The following is an 18,104-nucleotide window of genomic DNA, read 5'->3' as shown; positions in this document are numbered from 1 at the left end:
GCGCTGTGGACCTTTGGGGCCCTTCTTTGCTGTGGGCTCCGTCCTGTGCACTGTAGGACGCTGACCAGCCTCCCTGGCCTCTACCCATCCAATGCCAATGGTACCCTTCCCAGTATTTCTCCAGACATTGCCAAATGTACGGGGGCGGGGGGAGGGGGGTGCGGTGGGGGGCGGGACGGTCCTCAGTTTGGAACCCATGGAATGAAAATTTGTACAGCAGCAACATAATAAAAATAAAAGCAATCCTACCTGCTAACATTACAGAGTGCTTACTATTTGGTGCATATGAACTCATCTGACCCGCATAGCACCTCTGAAACAGGTCCTATTACTATCCCCACTTCGCAGACAAGGAAACCGAAGCAGAGAGGGTGAGTAACTTGCCCCAGGTTATTCAATCGGTCAATACAAGGGCCAGGATTGGAACCCAGGCATCTGGCTCCAGGACCTGTGCCTGTAACTGGATGAGGGCATGGTGGTCTGGACATCTGTCCTCCCCTGATGGCCCAGCAGTCAGTGGGAAATCAACGGTAACCTACGTCCTTTTGTTTGTGTGTGTGTTGAGCCAACAGATGAGGAGACACACACCTGGGGAATTTCCTTCCCTTGCAAGTTTCAACTCTACAGATCAGGCACTTGGGGCTGAGACCTGCTGGCCACAGGAGATCAGCCAGGGATCCCAGGGGAGGGACTGTCCAGTTGTGGGAGGGACTGGAAGAATTGCAGAGGTTGCAGAATGAGTGGGGCCAAAAACACAGCTCAGGAGGGAAATGAGGCGTGGGAAAAAGCACGGCTTCACACATCGACCATCTCCAGCTCTATGGGTTGAATTGTGTCCTCCCCACATTCATATGTTAAAGTCCTAACCCCCAGGACCTCAGCACCTGGCCTCATGTGGAGATTGGGTCTCTACAGAGGTAATCCCGTGAAAACGAGGTCATGAGGGTAGACCCCCAATCCATTCCAATATGATGGTTGTCTACTTATGAAAGGGGGAAATTTGGACATACATACAGGGAGAGCCCCATGTAAAGATGGAGGCAGAAATTGGGGGGATACTTCTACAAGCCAAGGAACACCGAAGATTGTCATTGACCACAGGAAACTGGAAGAGAAGCAAGGAGGGGCTCCTCCTGGCTTCAGAAGGAACCAACCCTGCCTACACCTTGATCTCAGACTTTGAGCCTCCAGAGCTGCGGGAGAATACATTTCTGTTGTTGAAGCCCCCAGCCTGTGGTACTTGGCTACAGCAGCCGCAGCGAACTGACACAGTGCCCCCCAGCCCTCTCCTGACCCCCGCTGCCACGCACCTCTACCGTCGGTGGTGATGCCCAGGCCGCTACTGCACAGAACCTGGAACTCGGCTGGGGGGGGGTAGGGACAGGGAAAAGAGGGGTCAGTGGTCATTGCTGAGCCTCAGCCACTCCCAAGGACGTGGCCCCTTGGTGTTGTGCAAGAGTCTGGGACCAAGATGCCTCCCCCCATGGAGAGAGCAATTTTCTGTGGTCTCTTCTTGGGGAGAGTCACCAGCGGCGAGATGCCCCCCCACAAACCCATGGGGGCCAAGACCTCTGTCCCTTCCCACCCCAGGGTGATGAACTGGAAGGTGTACAGGGACGAAAAAGGCAGGCAGGGTCAGGCAGCAGGACGCTCACCAGAGTTCTTGGCGGGACACGGCTGGCAGGGCTCCCCAAATCCGTGGTCTGGGCTAGCGCAGCAGCACTCGGATTTGGTGACCGCACCAGGGAAGGGGCGGGCGCAGGAGCCCTGCTCCAGGGCTCCATAGCAGGTGGTGCGCACATGGGTGTCCACGCACACGCGGCCGTCCGCGCCCACGGCCAGCCCCCCCAGGCAGTGGCAGCGAAAGGAGCCCTCGGTGTTGGTGCAGTGGCCGTTCATGCAGATGCCCGGAGTCTGGCACTCATCGATGTCTATGGGGGTGGGGGGGCCACAGGGGGCTCTGCAACAGGTCCCAGTGCCCGCCCACCCCCACCTGCTCCTCCCCCAGCCTCTCCCCTCCCTGCCCATCACCATCACTTCCATCCCAGCCCGTCCTATCCAGCCCTTGGCCTCACCCACGCAGTAGCGGCCACCGGGCGCCAGCAGGAAGCCGGATTTGCAGAGACACGTGAAGCTGCCGTCCTCGTTGATGCACACTCCATTGGCGCACATGGTGGTGGTGGCACACTCGTTGTGATCTAGAGACACCGGGGAGGTGGGATCCCATCCCGGCCCCTCGCTGGCCCAGCCCTGCCTACAGACCAGCCCCTCCCGCTCGCTTATACGCAGCGCAGCAGAGCAAGGGCTGAGCGCCCAGGACCCCACCCAGGGGCCGGGGGCCCGACCGGGCAGCGCATGGCTTGTCTGTGATTCTGTCTGCCTGGATATCAGTCTGTCTGCTGGAACGTGAGCTCCCCTGGGGCACGACAGGGCTGCCTGCTCAGTCTGCATCTTCCTCCTGGCACAGGTAAGTGCTCCATAAATATTTGTTCAAAGTTAAATGAATGAGATGGTGGTTGCACGGCACTGGGCGTATACCAAACGCCGCTGAAATGTTCGCTTCTAAATGCTTAAATTTATCTGGTGTGAGTCTCACCTCAATTTGAAACAAAGAAAAGGGGAAAACAGCTGACAAGAACATAGTCTAATTGAAAGGAAGTGGTAGGTGCAGAAACAAGTACGAAAGTATCACTTTTGCACAAAAAGGACTGCACCAGAAAAGGAAAAAGAAATGAATGAATGAAAGATGCACACAAGAATCTGTACATGAATGTCCATGGCAGTATTTTTTCCCATAGTTGCAAAAAGTGCAAACAGCCCAGATGTCCATCGCTGAGGAGTGAAGAAACAAGATGTGGCCCTCCGCCCACACATGGGCACGTCACTTGGCCACCAACAGGGGCGAGGCGCCAACACACGCTGCCCTGCGGAAGACCCGGAACCCCCCCGGGGAGCCAGAGGCCGGCACCCCCCCAAGGTCCCAATCCCACACTCTCAGCTAGACTCGCTGCCACGCAACAGGTCCGAGGACGTGCTTCGGTCCAGGGTCAGACAGCCCTTGCTGGGATTCATGGAATGAACTCCGGGGGGAGGGAATGAAGGAGTCGGGGCAACAAAGCGCAAGAAGGATCTCGGGCAGGTTGGGTGGATTCAGCAGGGCGAGCAGCGGCTCCATCTTCGGGAGAGCGTGGGTGACGCGGCACAGGAGACGGGCAAGGTGGCCCTCGCGGGAGCCCCCGGAGCCCCCAGGCCCCCCACCCGCCCGCCCATCCCCAACTCACCCACACAGTTCTTGCCGCCGGGGCCCAGCTCGAAGCCCGCGTTGCAGACACACCGGAAGCTGCCCTCCGTGTTGACGCAGCGGCCGTGGTGGCAGAGGCTGCTGCCGGCAAGGCACTCGTCCACGTCTGCGGTGGGGGGAGGCGGCAGCCGGTCAGACTGGGATGCGGGCCGCAGATGCGGGCCAGGCAGCCCCGGCGTCCCCGCTCTCCGATGGACAGCCATACCCACGCACGCCTGCTTGGCCCGCGTCGCCTGGAAGCCCTCGCGGCACCGGCAGCGGTAGGAGCCGGGGGTGTTGACGCAGTCTCCCTGGTGGCAGGGGCTGCTGGCGCATTCGTCCACGTCTGCGGGCAGAGGACCCTGAGCCCCGGCCCGGCAGGTAGGCCCCGCCCACCCGGCAGGTAGGCCCCGCCCACCGGCAGGTAGGCCCCGCCCACCCAGCCCCGACTCACCGATGCACTCCCCTCGAACGTCCTGCGTGTAGCCCGCGTTACACTCGCAGCGGTAGCTAGAGGGGGTGGGCAGGCAGCGGCCGTTGAGACACAGATGGGTGAAGTGTCGGCAGATGTCGATGGTCTGGTTCAAGGTGGCTGTGCCTGAGGGCGGGGTCAATAGGTGCACCTGAGTGGAGGCCTTTCCTCGGGGCTGGGACTCCCACTCTGAGGCTGGAACTCTGCGCACGTCGGCCTGGCGTGGTGCCCTAACTGCAGACCCGCACACTGGCTGAGACCCCTACCCAAGGCCCAAACCCTGACGTTGAGACCCAGATCCCAAATCTAGCCCCACCCCCAGGCCACTGTCAGTACTTTCCTCTCTACTGCCCAGGCCAAGACCCCCACTCCCCAAAGCCCTGACCCTCCCTCTGAGGCCTGGACCCCCTCCCCCAAGTCTTGGATCCCTCCTCCCAAGTCCCAGGCCTCACCAATGTGGGCATTGCCAAGGCCCAGGCTGGGAACACCACGCCCACTGGAGCCATGGGGGCTGTGCCGCGCCGGCCCAAGGCCAGGACCCACACCGTTGGACCCAAAGCCAGGGAGACCAGGGAAGGGGCCAGGGGAGGAGGGCAGCAGCGGGAGCCCCTGCACACACAGTCGCTGGAACTCATCTGCAAAGAAGCAGGGTTTGAGGCCAGGCCCTCTGTCATGCCCCAGGGCCCCTCCTCTGCAGGGAGCTCTGGGGGCAGAGGGGGGCGGGGGGGACAACCTCAGGCCGCTCACCAGAGCCCCGCAGAGGACATGGCTCAGGGGCTGGGCCAGGTGCCCAGCACCTGCCCCTGTCACAGCAGCACCGTCTCTGAGTATAATGGCCGGCGAGGTCTCCAGCACAGCGGCCCACGATCAGTACAGAGAAGCAGGTGCCGGCCCGGTGGTCTGCGATGGGGAGGGGTCGGATCAGTTACCAGACCTGGGTTCAAGTCCCAGCTCCACCAACACTGCCGGCAGGACAGGACTCCTGGCCGCCCTGTGCCTCGGTTTCCCCATCCCTGGAATGGGCGTGCTCAGAGCATTCACCTCCCCTCGGAAGAATGTTGCCAAGATAAAAAAGTGAAGCACACCGTATCGGGCACATGGCCGATTCTCACTGAATGAGAATCTTATTATGAAGATTTCCAAATTATCCCAGGGAGATGGATTTGGGCTCATTCCAAGCAAAAGCCTTCCAACTCCTACAGCGGACATTGGTAGTAAGCTCCCTGTCACTCCGGGCATTCAACCACACTGAGGAACCCCTTGGTTTGGGGGGCTGCCCTGGTGGGAGGTCAGGCTGGACGCTCAAGCGAGGACACCAGGATCTGTGTCTATGTGCCCCCACCTGCCAGCCCTGGGCATTTGGGGAAACCTACGATGCTATGAATTTGAGGAGGGGCCCAAGCAGCAGACTGCTGGATTGATGACTACAGCCCCGGGGGAACTGAGACAGAGGCTCCCCAGCCAGGAGAACCACGGACACCCTTCCCCATCCCACTCTGCTCTGGAGTCTAACAGCTTTATGCAGTGATGAGATCTCTCAGGCTCAAAGAGTGTATTTTTAGCTTAAAAACACACAAATCTTGGCCTGTGGCCCACAGTGAAACCTCTTCCACCAGCTGGGAGGGCCCCTGACAGCAGCCCCTGCCCTGCCCTGCCCCAGGCTGAGAAAACACGAAAATATTTCTCTTTTTTTGAAAGAGAGAGAGACAGAGACCACCAGCACGCGCACAAGCAGGGGGAGGGGCAGAGGGAGAGAGAGAATCCCAAGTATGCTAACACAACTCAGCACGGAGTCGGGGTTTGATCTCACGACCCTGAGACCACCACCCAAGTCGAAATCAAGAGTAGGACGCTCAACCGAGCCACCCAGGTGCCCCAACACACAAACGTTTCTACCTCCCCTTCCCCAACCCATGGGGACCCCCAAGCGCACGTGTGGGAGTTGGGGCTCTGTACTCCCAGCACCATCTCAGGCCCTTGACAGGGGCAAGGCCTGCCCAGATGAGGGGAGGTCAACAGATTCATTCAAGGTCACACAGCTACTAAAGAGGGAGAGGGAACAGGAACGCAGATACCCGAACCCCAGGGCATCTGACCAAGCAGCTGCCTCTCAAGTAGGGAAGAGAGAGACAGAATGTAAGAACTTTAACAAAAATGATGCTGCCTTTGCTTAGAAAGCACCAGCTGTGATCAGGCCCTGCCCCGTGCCCCAACTGCACCGTTCTCTTGTCTTTGTGAACGGGTGTTGAGTATCAGCTACATCCAGCCCCCGGCATATCATTCCAAAATTGTATTTAATCCTCTCCACGACTCCAAGAGGTAGGTGTTGCCATGATCCCCATCTTACAGATGAGGAAGTTGGGGCACAGAGAGGTTAAGACACTTGGCCAAGGTCACAGAGTTTGTGAGCAGCTCAGGGAGCAGCTGGAACCCAGGATTGCATCCCAAGCCCATGTTCAGGGGCAACCTGACCTTGGTTCAAATCTAGGCTCCACTGTTTCGTAGCCGGGAGGGGACCCTTATTCCAGGGGACTTGCCCAGAGGTCCCCTGGAATAAGGGGGGACTTGCTTCCATGCTGACCATGACGGCCCCCAGGGGTGGAGGAATAGAAGGTCTAGCATTGGCCACAGCACACTAGCAGAAGTCCGAACACAATATTCCCAGCCCTGCCTGGTAGAGGCCCAGCCAGAGGGGCCCTGGTGATGCTGGGGAACTGCCAAGCCCCTTCCCTCCTCCCCAGACCAGGACTCTGCCCATCCCCCACCACAAGTGTCCATATTCCTGGCTTGCCCCGTTAGCCACTGGCGATGGCTTAAGTCTACTGACGAGGTTCATCAAAACAGCAGGACAGGGAGTGAGAGCCCAGGGTCCCCTGCCCGTGGGGTGGGGTGTGGGGGATTACAGGAGGGTGGGCATCCGGGGGAGGCATGGCCCAGAGGACCTCATCCTGGCTGGGGGGTCTGGGTAGGGCATGGGTATAGGCATGTATCTGTTCTGAACTCATTGAGTTGCCTCAAGCAAACCTCCCCTCTCTGGGCCTCAGTTTCCCTAGCTCAAAACAGAGGATGTTGGGCGGGGAGATGGGGTCCCCTAGAAAATGTCTGGAAAAGGCTCCTGGGTGGCTCAGTCAGTTAAGCATCAGACTCTTGGTTTCGGCTCAGGTCATGATCTCAGGGTTGTGAGATGGAGCCCCCTCCACCTCAGGCTCACACTCAGGGGGGAGTCTGCTTCTCTCCGTCTCCCTCTGCCCCACCTCCGGCTAGCATGCGCTCTCTCTCGAATAAATAAAAAAATAAATCTTAAAAAAAAAAAGTGTCTGGGAGTAGAACGAGGAATATAGACAAGGAGTCAGAAAAACCAATGGGCAGAAGAAGGACACAGGCATGGAGGCTGGAGGGTCAGGGGGGCAGAGAGGCAGGGGGCCAGAGGGGCTTGCAGACTGGGGTCCAGAGAACACAAAGGCTGACGGGTAGGGAGCCAGAATGCCAGAGGGGATGGAGACCATGCTCCAGAGACCTGACAACAGAAAGACACAGAGACCCGAGGGCTAGACGAGCCCACAGGCCAGAGGGTTGCAAAGATGGATGAGAAAGGAGCCTGTCTCCTAACCGCCCTCTGTCCCTCCAGCCCCCTCAGGCCCCAGCTCACCCAGGCAGCGGGAGCCGTCCAGGCTGCTGGCAAACCCACGGGGACAGGTGCACACAAAGCTCCCGAGGGTGTTGGTGCAGTCGCCCCCAGAGCAGAGGCCCGGCATGCTGAGACACTCATCCACATCTGCGTAGACGGATGCCCGGTCAGAAGTGGGTCTGCCACCAGCCCTACCCCTCCTCTTCCTCCTCCTTGCCGGGGGAGCCTGAGCTGCCCAGAGCACAGAGCACAGAGGAGGTCCCTCCTCGCCAGCCTCCCCACCACCCACCTTCACACTTGGCGCTGTTCTCACTGAGCCGGTGTCCCGTCCGGCAGCGGCACTCGAAGGAGCCCACAGTGTTGATGCAGCTGCCCCCCTGGCACAAGCCTGGGACCGCCTGGCACTCATCCACATCTGCAAGGGGATGACAGGCCTATCAGAGGGAAGAACCAAGACCACAAGGGCTCCCACTCAGCCCTGGCTCCCAGCGTCTTCGTCCCTGCTCGCTGACTCCCTTACCTTGGCAGGCCCCTGTGCGGATATTGGGGATGAAGCCTCGGCGGCAGGGGTGCGGTTGTGCGGGGCAGCGCTCGCACGGGAGGCCCCAGGCACGGCCCACGGTAGCACAGCAGAGAGCCTTAGTGCACACGAGGCCCGTGAGCTGGTGCTGGCAGCCCTCAGCGCCGACTTGGCCAAAGCAGGGGCCCGTCCGGTAGTCTGGGAGACAGATGGGTTTGGGCAGCTGGCCCCAAGCTGCCTCTGCACCCCAGAGCCTTCTGCTTCTCCATCCCCGCAGCCCGCAGCCTCCTTCCCAGCCTCCCTAATACCAACACAGCTGCCTTCACACTGTTGCCCATCCCCATGGGACAAACTCCCATTCAGCCTTCAAAACCCCTTCCTCCCCAAAGCGCTCTCCAACCAACCTCCAAAAAAGGGCCAGGACCTCCAAGCTCACAAAGCGCGGGGCACATCGGGAGGATCCGGCCACTCCCCCCAGGCCCACCCTCCCTTCAGGTCTGGGCAGAGACCACAGATACCCAGCAGGAGCGCCTGTCTCATCCGTGAGCGTGTGTCTGGCCCTGACAAATCTCCCAGACTCAAGGAGGGACCCAGCATCGGCCCGAAGGCTCTGGACCCACAACACTACTCCCCTGAACCCTGACCCCAGCCAAAGGGGGTCTCTTTAGTGCCCCCATCTCTGTACACAGGCTCAGATGTGGCTTCCTGGCTCCATCCTCCAGATGGTTCCAATCAAGGGGCTGGCAATGGACCAAGGGAAGCCCCTCCCAGAAGGAGAAGCCAAAGCCAGCCCCCTAGACCCGTGTGGAGTTGCCGCACAGAAATCCACAGTGGTCCTGACTCCCTTAAGCCAAAACAATTCCAGAATCTCATCTAATTCACCCAGAACTCTGGAATCCCCCTCGCTCCCGCCTCTCTGGGGGCCCTCACCAGCCACCACCCACTCAGGCCTCCCCTTCTCACCCTCCCCACTGACCCTCCCTCCCCCTCAGCCACCCCGAGCTGTTCCCCTGAGCTCTTCCCCTTCGGGTCAGCCCAAATTCCTAAAAGCAACTCCCCTCGTGCCGAGGTAACCCTTCCAGTCCCAGCTTCTGACTCATTGCTACACCCTCTCTGCCCCGGCTTCAGCCACAGATGGGCCTCCTCCCCCAGCAGCACCTCCCAACGCCGGGGTCATCCCAGACCCTGCCCACCTCCGCCGGCCTGGACTCCCGGGCCACACCGGGCCACACGGGGCAGTCCGACGGCTCTCACAGTCGAAACCCCACCAGCCTCACCGCCTGGGCATGCCCCATGCCGCCCGCTCTGGTTGGCTTTCTCCTTCCCAGCTTCCCGTGGGCTCCGTGCGTTCTCTGCACCCTGAGTCCACCCTCCCTCATCTGCTCAGCTTTGGGCCCACACGTGGGGCAGCCCGGGGCCTGGGTGCCCAGCTGCTTCCAACTCCTCCGCATCAACTTTCCATAAAACACCGTTGCTTCGTCATCTAAGGTTTGGCCAAAGGCTCCCAACAGGTGACCACACCCACCTCAGCCATGGGAGTATTCTGACTGTGAGGGGTTGCAATAAAAGGGGGCTTGCTCCTCTCATGAACTCTGACCTAGCACTTCCTCCAGGAAGCCCTCCCTGATGCCCTTCCCCGGAGCAACAGTTTCTCTGCCCTTCACAGCATCAGAGACAGCAGCAAGGAGGCCAGCTGGAGCTTCCCAGGGCCTGGCTACATCTCAGGGGCTGCCAGGAAGCCCCCCTCCACCCACCCAGGCCCCTACCCCACGCCCAGCTCGGTACCTCTCTCACACTGAGGCCCCATGAAGCCGTACACACAGGCGCAGTGGTTGGGTCCGATGCAGCGGCCCCCGTTGTGGCAACCACGGTCGCAGACAGCTGCGGAGGGCCAGGGGAGGCCGGCCTGAGCTCCCCCAGCAGCAGAGGGAGCTGGGGCCCAGAAAAGCCCATTTTCACCCAGGAATCCCCACCATCGGGCCCAGACCCAATGATAAGACTGTGACGGTGAGTACGTCCCTCCAAACCCTGGTCCAAGAAGAGTGACCCGTGGGTGCTGGGCAGGTGGCAGCAGAGACCCGCCCTCCGGGATCCCGGGCCCCGGTGTCCACGGGGATACTCACGCTGCCCACACACAGTGCCTGTGTAGCCCCTCTGGCACAGGCAGGACTCCCCTCGGCAGCTGCCCCCATTCATGCAGCTCACGCTGCACCCCGACCCTAAGGACGGGGAGGAGGGACACACGGTAAAGTGACGACAAGCGCCACGAGGCGCGTGAACAGCGGCAGGACTAGGCTTGCGTGGCCCAGCTCGGGTCCCTTCAGTCCTGCGCCAAAACCAGCCTGCGCCCCCAGTGGCATCCGGACGCCTCTAACCTTCTCCCCCGGCCCCCCCGCTCACCTCGGCTCACCCCACAGCTGGGGGCCAGCTGCCCATCAGCACAGGCACAAAGGTTGGGTCGGGAGCAGAAGCCCTCGCCGCAGGCGTGCCTACAGACGGCTGGCAGGGGCAGAGCGGGTGACAGTCAGGGCCAGGACCTGAGTCCTGCGCCCTCCCCACCCCATCAGTGCCCAGGCAAGGCTCTGGGTTTCTGCTGGAGCCATCGGGAGACGGGCTCTTTGGGCCAGAAATGCTGAGCAGCAAGGACAGAAGCTGGAGATGCTGGGTCGGTGACTGTGGTGTTGGGCCGGAGGGCTCTCCTGGGAGGGGAGCCAGATTCGAGAACCCCGAGGTGGCGGGTACAGACTGGCAGAGAGCTACAGACAGAGATGGGGAGAGACAGAGACTGAGAGAGAGAGAGACAGGCAGGCAGAGAGACTTCAAAGGGCTTGAAGTGGGAGGAACAACAGTAGAACGGGTGTTTGGAGTGTGGAAAGGCTCGCAGGAGCCCGGGAGGAAGCATGCAGGTCAGGAGGCTGGCTGAGAGGGGAGAGGACAGAATCCCAGGGATAATGAGGGCACTCCCTCCACCCAGCAGGTAAGGCAATGGACATGAACATGGCAGGTGGCCTGGGTGCCTCAGGACAGGCAAGGGCCAATCCTGTGGTTCAGCCTGATGCCCCTGGCCAAGTCCACTTTGAAGCAGGGCTGGGCTTGCCAGCAGGTCAGAGAGCTGCCCCGGCGTCCCCTGCCTGAGCCCCCCCACTTCCAGGGGGCAGTGGCACTCACGAACGACACACTGGTTCCCGCCTGGCAACGTCCTCCAGCCGGGGCAGCAGTAGGTGTGGAAACGGGAGCCGCACACATTGGGCCTTCGGGAGAGCATGGCACAGCTGGTGAGCCCCCGTCCCGCGAGACGTTCCCTGGGCCTCGCTCCCCCCACCCAGCAGGACAGCCCAGCCCAGCCCTGCCCACACCCCAGGGCCTCTCCGCATGCCTGGTACCACGCACCCGTGCACACGTCCAGGGCCTGCAGACTCCAAGGCCCTGTCCCAACGGCCCTGGACTCCCACCACGCACAACAGGGCCGTCCAGGCCAGCAGGAGTCGAGCCAGGGGGCCCCAGGCCATGGTGAAAGCACCAGCCCCTCTCTTTGCCAAGCACAGACCCTTCAGAACCATGATGTGTCCCTCAGAGGCTGCAGAGAGGAAGCAGAGTCAACCCCAGCAGAAGCCCTTGGCCACGGACTACCCAGAACCAGGAGCGCCGGGATGGTTGCGGGGCTGGGGGACACGGGGTGGGGGGGAAGGGCCTAGGCAGAAGGGAGGGAGGGGAAGAAGGTGGGGGTGCCCCCCCACCAGGAGGCGGCTGGTTCTCTCCCGGACCTGAAGGATGGGAGGGAGGAGATGGAGACAGAGCCACTCCTGGTGTAGGAGATGACCAGGTGAAGGGGAGGAGGAAGGAAGCTGAGTATTTGGAGGACAGAAGGTAGAATAAATGGCCTGAGACAGCCCAGGGAGGTGGGGGGGGGGGCGCTACTGGAGCCCAGGGAGGCATCCAGCCCTGACCCAGAAGCAGGCGAACAATCAGAGCAGGCTTCTTGGAGGAGGTGTGATGTCTCAGAGATGGAGTTAGCCAAGAGAAGGGTGCTGGGGCAGAGTGCACAGTGAACGCAGAGGGAGAGGACAGGCAGGGCCGGTGTCGCAGGAGTGCACTGTGTAGTGGAGCTTCTACTTGTAGATCTAGGGGATGGAAAGCCCTTAAAGGGCTTGAAGTAGGAGGAACAACAGTAGAATGGGTGTTTGGAGTGTGGAAAGGCTCGCAGGAGCCCGGGAGGAAGCATGCAGGTCAGGAGGCTGGCTGAGAGGGGAGAGGACAGAATTCCAGGGATAATGAGGAGGTGGAGTCACCAGGAGTTGGAGGCTGGTTCCAAAGGAGGCAGGAGGCATTGAGGAGACTCCCAGAATTCTGGCTGGGATGGGATGGGTGGGGAGAGGGCAGAGGGGGATGGGATGGGTGGGGAGATAGGTGGCAGGTGCACATTCTAGGTGGGGCACTCCCTCCACCCAGCAGGGAAGGGATAGCTTTTGTGCCCATTTCTCGGATAAGCAAACTAAGGCCATCACGCAGTTAGTGAGGGGCTGGCGGTGGGTGAGTGCTGAAGCCTAGGTAGAAGGGAGGGAGGGGAAGAAGGTGGGGGTGCCCCCCCACCAGGAGGCGGCTGGTTCTCTCCCGGACCTGAAGGATGGGAGGGAGGAGATGGAGACAGGGCCACTCCTGGTGTAGGAGATGACCAGGTGAAGGGGAGGAGGAGGGAAGCTGAATATTTGGAGGACAGAAGGTAGAATAAATGGCCTTGGAGGGGCGGGGGGCTTTCAGGTCCTACTTTCCAGACCAGGGAGAAGAATTGGGCCTAGGTAGGGAACGGGCAGGGAATATGCTGTGTGCCATTGGGCAGGTGGCTGCCCCTCTCTGGGCCTTGGGGTGACAGAAGAGCCTGACCAGGTGGTCCCAAGGTCCTTGGGGAAGGAAGAGACCCTTGTCAACTTTGGCGGAGAAGAGTCGGCCTGGCTGCGGAGGGACTCCCCCTTCTTGCTTCCAAGCCACTCCACGCCAGTCTGCGTCCCGAGGACGCCTTCTCAAGGCAGCCTCCCTCCCCGCCTCCCCCAGCCTCCGGGGGCCCTGGCCTGGCCTGACCCGGCACCCCCCCCCCCGCCCCGCCTCCGCGCCCCGCGCCCCGCGCCCGGGAGGTGCTCGAATGAATGAGCGGGGAAGGCGCGCGTGGCGGCGCGGGCGGGAAGCGAGCGGTCTCGGGCTCCGCGGACGAGGAGGGGGCCCGCGGGCCGCGCTCTCCACCCGGGCAGGGCCGAGGAGCGAGGTCCCCCGGGGCCGCGACCACGCTCGGCTCCGCCCTCACCTGCGGGTCGGGTCCTACCGCCGCCCGCGCCCGCGCGGATGCCGGCGCCCCAGTCCCGCGGCGAGAGGGGAGAGGGTGGGCCCGGGGCTGCGGCCGCGAACAAAGGAATCCCCTCCCCCTCCCCCGCCCCCGCCCCGGCCTCCCCCGCCCCGTCGTCCCCGCTCGCGCCCCGCCGCGGGCCCCGCGCTTCCCCGACCTGCGAGCCGGCGCGCGTGGACGCAGGCACGGAGAGCGGACGCGGGGCTCCGCGCTGGAGGGTTGGCTCGCACCGCGCGGGGCGCCCGGGGCCGCAACGCCAACCGAGAGGCCGACCCCGCCGCGATCGCAGCCCGGAGCCGCCGCTCGGGGGGGGGGGGGGGAGGGGGAGAGTTGGGGGCGGGAGGAGTTGGGGGAGGGCGCGTTTACACCTCGAAGCTCCCGGGGCGGGGGCTGGGGGCTCCGATCCGGACTGGGGGAGGGGCTGGAGCTGGGGGAGGGCCCGGGCTGCGGATGAGACTCGGAGGGGTTGGAGAAACGGGATGGGGGACACAGAGCTCAGGCCCGGGCTGAGACGCTGGACCGGGGGCGGGGGGGCCCTCAGGGCGCTTGGAGGAGGGAGGGGGGCTGCGGGAACCGCGTTTTCGGATAGGAATGGGTCTCCGATTTGGGGCGGCCGGGAAGAAAGCCAGGGCCGGGAGGTCCCAGGACTCACCTAGGAGGCCCTCCTCCGTCCTCTCAAGCCGCCTCCCCTTCCCTCCGGCAAGGAGAATTCCGAGAGTGACGCTGGGAACTCACCTGGCGCTAGACTAAGATCCGGAGGCCCCTAAGAAAGTAGTTAAAACATTGCGCAAAGATGCCTTCCTAGGGAGAAGGTCCACAATTTTCATCTGATTCTCAAAATGAAGAGTTTAAGAATCCAAAAGGTCTAGACTTTCTGAACCTCAGAATTTTAGCTGCCAGTTTGTACTATATACTCGAAGTGAAAATTTTTAGGTTCCACCCACCACTTTATTACCTTTAAGAACAGACACCACCAGTGACCCTTAGGGTGGGGATCAAGTCTGAGCTGTTTGTTGGACCTGAAACTTAGTTATTCCACTCAGCAAACTCCTACAAAACCCAGTTCTAAAAGCCCCTCCTCAGGGCACCTGGGTGGCTCAGTTGGTTGGGCATCTGCCTTCTGCTCAGGTCATGTTCTGGGGGTCCTGGGATTGAGCCCCCCATTGAGCTCCCTGCTCAGCAGGTAGCCTGCCTCTCCCTCTCCCTTTGCCCCTCCCCTTCCTCATGCACTCTCTCTCTCTCTCAAATAAATACAATCTTAAAAAGTTTTTTTTAATTTTTTTTTAAAGATTTTATTTATTTGACAGAGAGAGACACAGCGAGAGAGAGAACACAAGCAGGGGGAGTAGGAGAGGGAGAAGCAGGCTTCCTGCAGAGCAGGGAGCCTGATGTGGGGCTCGATCCCAGGACCCTGGGATCGTGACCTGAGCCCAAGGCAGACGCTTAGCGACTGAGCCACCCAGGCGCCCCTTTTTAAATTTTTTTTTAAAAAGCCCCTCCCCACTCCCAAATTGTTAGTTTACCCTATTGAATTCCCAAAGCTGTGTCGATCATGTCTCCATCACAGCACTTCTGGAATGTAATAAATAAATAGTAAAAATAATTTGAGCTAATATTTATTCAATGCTTTTATGCCAGGCTTGCTGCTAACGGTGTCATACACATTATTTCATTCAATAACTAAAAACCCTATGAGGGAGATACTCATAATCTCCCAATGTGGGTGCCAGGAGACAGACCTGGACTCCAACACTCCTGAGCTGGAGAGAGGGACTCCCGGGGTCGGGGAGCGGAGGAAAGGAGCATTCTGTTTGGCTACGGGAGGCTTGAGGGTTCAGTACAAAGGAGCAGATCAGAAAAGGGGAGGGAAGGGCAAGCAGAGGAAACAGCTCAGGCAAAGGCCAGGAGACAAGAGGGTGTGGAAAATGCAGGAATTGAATGAGGCTGGAGCTTTGGGGGAGCAGAGAAAGGGAGAAAGGGAAAGAGGGAGTCTGGCCAGGTAAGCAGAGGCCAGGAACCCTCGGGAGGCTCCCCCTACATGGTAGGGTTCCCAGGAAGGAGAATCACTCCAGAGGCTGCGCTGTGGGGGTTAGAACTGGGTCTGGGAGCAGCCAGGGATGGGGTTTCTGGGGGAGGGTGGGCCAGGAAAGGAACCCCAGGACCAACCGGAACAGCAGCGACAGGTGGGATTCTAGTGCGGGAGGACCCAGGGGCTGTCATGGATGAGCCAGCTTCTGGGCACACTTCTGTCACCCCTTCCCAGGCTCCTTTGCCGGGGCGCACCCTGGTCTACTCTTCAGCTAACAGGCGTGTCTCACGTGGGCACGGGGATAGGCACCACGGCCCCCAGAAACAGCCCAGAACATATGCAGAAGGTGGGGAGGAGCAGTCCCCCCCCAGGAAGGCAGTGTGGCTGAAGTGTCGTCGATGGCTAAGCCCACAGGAAATCTGGTGGATCAGGCAGTGGTTCAGTTCTAGAATTCTCACCATCTGCTCTCTGGAAGCAGTAGACAAGGAATCCACAGGGTTTGGTGAGCCAGAGCTGAATGGAAATTCTCAATGACAGCAAAGAGCAAGTGCACCTTGTCATTGTGTCCCCTCCCCCCCACTACTGCCACGCCATCCTGCCTTCCAGTGGCACTCCTGCCTGGATCTTTCTGTGACCTCTACTGTCACTTCATTACATCACACTGTCCTGAAGGGGCACCTAGGTTCTCACCTGCCCCCCCAGCATCCCAGCGACACTGTGGACACTGTTGTAAGGGCAGAGCACGTCACAGTCTCCCTGTCAATAGTGCAGAATCCCCAAGTCCCTATTACAAGGTCACCTGCCACCCACTGCTGTCACCCTCTCATTGTCACCCATCGACGGAACACTGTGCTGTTTTCTGTTTACTCTGCTGCCTGTCACATCCGTGTTGTCATCTTTACACCTTCACCTTGTTGCTGTGACAATTGTCACCACCTAACGATTGTACCAGCACCCAGAGTGCCAGGGTTTTGAAACTGCAAGAGACAGAAATCATCCTCCACAGAAAGGGCCCTTGGTTGCACAGAGATCCCCCCGCAGAGGAGGCTGCAGCCAGCAAAATGACTCCCCAGTTGCCCACAGATCTGGTCCCACAGAGACACCTTCCATTCCCCCTCTATTCCCCGGGGCTCAGATGATGCTCAATGATCCCAGACGCCGGAAATCAGGGCCACCCTCGGCAAAACGGAGTCCGGGGGGATCCCACCTCTTCCAACACCAGCATCTGTCAAATTTGGGGGCAGGGGTGCCTGGGGGGAGGGGTGTGGAGAGGTGTGTCCCTACCGTGCTGTGAGGGGGCCAGGAAGATGGGATCCGGTGTCTAGAGGTCCTGTCATGGGCTCTGTCTCGCGGGGGGTGCATTTCCCAGACCCAGGGAAAAGTCACTTGAGTCACCTGATGGCCAAGTCCTGTACGCTGTGTGCTCCTAACGTTATCAGCCCCGTTCCTGTCACACCTCCCGACATCTTCCTGCTGTCCATCACCATCAGAGACTGTCTTAACGTTGTCATCTCTCACAGCCATACTGCCTCCCCACTGCTGCCTGTCATTTTCACACACTGTCTCATTGTCCTTTACCCCCGGATCCCAGCCTCCCTACCAACAGCACACCAATCCCCAGGGGGGCTCTTCTATTACAATGTCATCTGTCACTGTCAGCCTGTCTCCTCTTGGCCACCTGTTGTCACGCTGTCTGTCCTTCACTCCCAGCTCCTATTAATTGTCACCTGTCCCTGTTACCCTGAGCACCCCACACCGCTGTCCCCTGTTGAGGTCATGATGGAATGTCTGAGTCATTCCAGCTCCACTCTTTCTTCCCACACGGACCCCACCCCACCCCCATGATTTTGTGTGCAGTCCTGAAGTCCCCTCCTGCAGACATGACACCAGTGTGTGTGTCCTGGGCTAGGAGACCCGCCCCCATGTCCATTAGCCCGGGCCCTGAGGAAGGGATGGAGACAGGGCGGGCAGAGCATGCCCAAGAGCACAGGGCCAGGACTGGGGACAAGCACACATGCCCGGGGGTGCCTGCAGTCTGTGCTATGTGGGGAGCTGCGCCTGCCCAGGCCGGGTGGCCTGGGGACAGAGCTCTCTTTGTCTGAGCACAGGAAGCAGCTGAGCCAGGGAGGATGGAGCACATGGGAGGGGAGTTTGGCCAGATGCCTGGGAATGAGACTGGGGCGTGGTGGGTCCTGGAGGTCCAGGGGAAGGCCCAGAGGAGGTCAGATGCAAGCCAGGAGGAGCAGAGAGAGCAGCTGGACCCTGAGGGCTTCCCCATCCGGTTCTCTGGACGTGACAAGACCCCCCAGTTCATGGAGTGCTCACTGTGTGCCGGGCTGGACCCTCAGAACAGACTCCTGAGGCGGCTTTGCTATCTTTCCCATTGCACAGGTGGGGAAACTGAGGCACAGAGCCCCCAAGTCCCTCACCCCAGCCCCCCAGCCAGTAAAGAACACAGACGGATTTGAACTCAGGCCACAAAGCACCATACCTCAGTCTGCCGGGCAAGGGGAGGTAGCAGAGTCCCGTGTCTCCGATATATATACATCTATTCTTTTTTCTCTAACAATAAACAAATGTTAGCACCTATATACATTGTTCCGTCCTTGATTTTTTCCTCTTTGTAAAAACTTATTTTACTTATAAACTCAATAAGTTAGCTTTTTTTTTTTTTTACTGGTTTTATTTAAAAATTAAGGTACAATTCACATAACATACAATTAACCATTTTGGGGGCTCCTGGCCAGCTCGGTCAGTGGAGCATGCAACTCTTGATATCGAGAATTCGAGCCCCACTTTGGGTGTAGAGATGACTTAAAAATAGAATCGTAGGGCGCCTG

General features: G+C 60.0%; 1 protein-coding gene across 1 annotated transcript in view; it reads right to left on the bottom strand.

Annotated features, from left to right (window-relative positions):
- Positions 1-11,409, bottom strand: part of FBN3 (fibrillin 3) — a 54,428-nt gene extending 43,019 nt beyond the window's left edge. Inside the window, exons 1-15 of the mRNA XM_081810817.1 lie at positions 11,246-11,409; positions 11,069-11,151; positions 10,301-10,399; positions 10,024-10,119; positions 9,686-9,781; positions 7,901-8,098; positions 7,670-7,795; positions 4,500-4,652; positions 4,205-4,387; positions 3,735-3,878; positions 3,507-3,626; positions 3,282-3,407; positions 2,076-2,198; positions 1,656-1,931; positions 1,311-1,364 (exon numbers count right to left, since the gene is read on the bottom strand). Of these exons, the coding sequence (XP_081666943.1) occupies positions 1,311-1,364; positions 1,656-1,931; positions 2,076-2,198; positions 3,282-3,407; positions 3,507-3,626; positions 3,735-3,878; positions 4,205-4,387; positions 4,500-4,652; positions 7,670-7,795; positions 7,901-8,098; positions 9,686-9,781; positions 10,024-10,119; positions 10,301-10,399; positions 11,069-11,151; positions 11,246-11,409 (2,041 nt within the window). The remainder of the gene's footprint in view (positions 1-1,310; positions 1,365-1,655; positions 1,932-2,075; positions 2,199-3,281; positions 3,408-3,506; positions 3,627-3,734; positions 3,879-4,204; positions 4,388-4,499; positions 4,653-7,669; positions 7,796-7,900; positions 8,099-9,685; positions 9,782-10,023; positions 10,120-10,300; positions 10,400-11,068; positions 11,152-11,245) is intronic.
- Between the last annotated feature and the right edge of the window lie 6,695 nt (positions 11,410-18,104).

The sequence above is a fragment of the Leptonychotes weddellii genome, chromosome 1 (genome assembly GCF_054177405.1).
Source record: "Leptonychotes weddellii isolate Sample4059 chromosome 1, ASM5417740v2, whole genome shotgun sequence".
Taxonomy (NCBI): Eukaryota; Metazoa; Chordata; class Mammalia; order Carnivora; family Phocidae; genus Leptonychotes; species Leptonychotes weddellii.
Note: the sequence above shows the minus strand (reverse complement) of the source record. Positions and strands in the feature narration are given on the sequence as shown.